At 39.0% G+C, this 3,727-nt stretch overlaps 1 protein-coding gene across 1 annotated transcript; it reads right to left on the reverse strand.

Moving 5' to 3' along the window:
- Positions 1 to 1,231: 1,231 nt before the first annotated feature.
- On the reverse strand, positions 1,232 to 2,385 carry LOC128987828 (insulinoma-associated protein 1-like). The gene has a single exon (XM_054408864.1). It carries the CDS (start codon positions 2,173 to 2,175, stop codon positions 1,342 to 1,344), a length of 834 nt encoding a protein of 277 aa, XP_054264839.1. The 5' UTR covers positions 2,176 to 2,385; the 3' UTR covers positions 1,232 to 1,341.
- Positions 2,386 to 3,727: the final 1,342 nt, after the last annotated feature.

The raw sequence follows: 3,727 nt of genomic DNA on the forward strand, positions 1-3,727 counted from the left end.
CTTTTTGGCGTAAAATAACAGAATTTTAGTGGAGTGTAGAATAATATTGTTGGTTTAGTAGGTATAATGGTGATTCGTTCAATTATATTTATGCTTGCAGTATTTTAGGAACTTTTTGGGGTAAAAATAACAGAATTTTTTGGCGGAATGTAGAACAATATGGTTGTTTTGGTAGGTCTAATGAATATTAAAAGCATTTTAAATTGATGAACACAATTCAAGGGTTTCTTATCTACGTAAGCGAAAATTTGATTTATAACAATTTAGTCTTTAAATCACAGGGTTTTAACTGAATATTAATTTACTTGACCTTTTAAAATATATTAGATTGCATCCAGTAATCTATAAAACGCGAATGGAATTGAATAGCTTAAATTTTATTTTTTGGCTTGACTATATACATAATAAATAGATATAAAATGCCCTTGGGATAACAAAACTACAAGCTGAACTGGCAACGATCCCTAACAGCTGTGTGGTGCAAACACCGCGCCGCGCCTTCAGTCCAACCCACCGTGCGAGTCTCTGGCTATTTCGCTGATATACACACACATATTGTTACCGTACAAACTGTGATACGTATTGGTATTTGTTGTTGTAAAACTGCCCAGTATTTGTTAAGATTAAGCTATTGACATATGGTATCCAAAAACCGTTTTAGCATATCTGCAGTTCTAGTTTGTTAGTTTTTAATGTTGAATTCTGTATCAAAACTTAGAAAAAAACTACTGTATGACTTATATAACAAAAAAAATAGTTACCGGTAATCGGAAAATATTCATGTAAAATATATGTATTAAAACTGAAATGTTACTTTAAAAATACTGTACAATGAAAATTACGTATTTTTGTATGTTTTAACAAATGTGTATGACAGTAAGGTAGCCCCAATGAAATGGATTGGACCTGACGGATGTATTTAAATATGATGTTTTAATAGTTATTTACACCTAGATACACTATATACATACACTAAATCTGATATTGAAAGACTAATTAATTAACGACTAGAAGAATTTATTGAGATCGTTGAATATATAATTCCAAATAAAAATATTCTAATAGTTTCAATGTAATATTAGTTATGTAGAATTCTTAATTAATTATGCTATAGGAAAACTTAATTAAATATAATATTTATATTATGACTAGAATCCACCGACTTAAATTTAAATGTACATATAAAAAAATCTGACTAGATACTGTACACTAAAATGACTAGACACGTTGACAAGACTAGATATAAGAATATATTTACATTGACTAGAGATAGAACTTCTGATATGACTAGATACCCTGACTAGAGAGGCTAACATGACTAGAGACAGTAAGCGTGGATTGTTATAGTGGCTGCGACTGAGGACTCACCAGAGGTAGAGGATGACTGAGGAGATGTTTCCTGAGGTAGGCCTGACGTCGGAACATCTTGCCACAGACGGGGCAAGGTATGTGTGGAGAGTCACCGTCGCGCTCAGTGAGGGATGTCTTGGAGGTTGGCGCGCCGCGAGGTCTGTGCCAGCGCTGATGACTCGCCAGGTTGGCCGGACAGTTGAACACCTTGTCACACTCTGGACAGCGGTACTCGACGTGGACTATCCTCGAACACCTGTGCTGGGCCAGACTGAAGGCGTCGTCGTACATCTCCTTGCACAGTCTGCAGATGTAGTCTCCGATGCGGTTCTCTATCTTGGCCAGCTCCGCCTTGGCCTCCTCCGTCACCTCCACGACGTTGTAAGCGGGGTCGATGTCGCCCTTCCTCACCACCAGGGGAGGGTCGTCGTCTTCCAGTCTCTTGATGATAGTCCCCGAGACGGGAGATGTGGTGTCCTCGTCGAAACTCAACTTCCTCACTGCTTTCTTGGCGAGGGACTTCCAACATTTCTTCGGAGGTGAAGGTTTGCCGGGAGATGTCCTTGGCTCCTCCTCGAACGTTCGTTTCCTGCTAGGAGGTGAGGACGGAGACGGTGTAGCTGGAGGTGTGATAGGAGCGCTCGACTTGAGCGAGAGGTCCAGAGGTGGTGGAGTATACGGCTCCGGGTAGAAACAGAGTCGAGGATCGAACCTGAGTCTCTCCACCAGCGAGTGTAGCGGGTTGAACGGTAGAGGGTGGAAGGCACTGAGAGCGTCGTCGTGGCCGGGCAGACCCAGCCGCTTGATGAGGAAGCCGCGCGGCATGACCGCTCGCAGCCACTGCTGCACAATCACTGACTTACACACACTACTCGGCTACATCGTACTGTGCCGCCCTCAGGTCGCGCATGCGCACATATACACCCAGGGGGCGGAGCCTCGCCTCCCATTGGCCCGTCCCACAACAATGTCTCCACAACAATAATGCACGTTCCCGCCAGCGCGTGCCGCCGCAGCTGCCTCCCAACTACCCCTTCACCCTCCAACCCTCTCATCACATGTTTATCAAACACATGAATAATCACATATCTCCACTGTATTACCAAAAACATACAGTATATCAGCGTTAATGCACAATCATATGATTTTATAAACTACAATGTGAAAACAACAATAAAAACCGTTGTAAAACCATAGTTTATAAATCTCTCAGGAACAAACTGTCAAATTAAAAAGTATTAACAACTCCAATTGATATATTATTTAAATTCTTCCAAAATGTAAACATTGAAACTTTGGAAGCCCAAGGGAAATGTGAAATTAAATGATTGCATTGTCATCCATTTGTGAGCTATGTTTCAAGTTTCTAGTCTCTAGCTCATCGGGAAGTTAGGTTAAAATCGATTGCAAAATTTGTACCAAACAGACAAGAAAGCGAGCTAATAAAAATGTTTTATAAAGGAATCAAATTATAGATAAAACAAAATTTAACAGCCGATGCATCTCCAATATTTTAAATTTGATTAAATACAACCCTTTAATTGATGTTCGTGATATCTATATACATAGCAAACTTTTGATTTTCTCTTGATAAATCGAGAGTTGGTTTAAGGGGACTCCTCAAATCGGAGAAAGAATTACTGCTCAAAGAAATAAAGTGACCCCACTTAAATTTGCTTCAGACACATCATTATTATTAGTAAGGCAACACTCATTTTCAATTCTTATGCTTTGTTGCAATATATTACAGACATGTTCACTAGAATTGAAGGTGAATGTTTAGCATTAATCAGAAGTAATCAATGAAAACGGAGAGCAGAAATGTAGGTAAACAAGATATATTCAAAATCAATTTCTATCAAGTTTTTTAATAACTTTAAGAATTTGTCTACAATTTATTACTCAAATTCATTCGACAAGTTTTCCTCAACGTTGTGTTTCTTACTATGCGGCTCATTGAGCCGGTGGATTTCCAAGTTTCTTGATATTTTACGGGGAAGTTTCATACCATAACCTTCCATTCAAGTACGATTGCTAGGTGGCGGCTTAACGGGGTTCTCCGTTATATTTATAGATGGCGAAATTTAGCACTCTCATAGTATGGGAAGGATATCTGAAATGGTACGAATCGGAAACTTTTAGAAATGTATCATGGGACTTGCGTGTTGATTGGTCGTTATGGCAGTACAGTATTAGCTTTGACTATTAATACAACGTATCTAATAGTATCAGTATCCAATAGTCAATGGAATTAGTAAGACTAGTGAACCTGTGCGGCTCAATGCCCCGCAAAATAACATATGAATTTAGAAAACAAAGTCATCGTGTTATATATTGACTCGACGTCGAAAATTAAATACAGTAATGATAAAGCCTT

The sequence above is a fragment of the Macrosteles quadrilineatus genome, unplaced genomic scaffold, assembly GCF_028750875.1.
Source record: "Macrosteles quadrilineatus isolate MER2022 unplaced genomic scaffold, UCM_ALF_1.0 Scaffold_2__2_contigs__length_208266976, whole genome shotgun sequence".
Lineage (NCBI taxonomy): Eukaryota > Metazoa > Arthropoda > Insecta > Hemiptera > Cicadellidae > Macrosteles > Macrosteles quadrilineatus.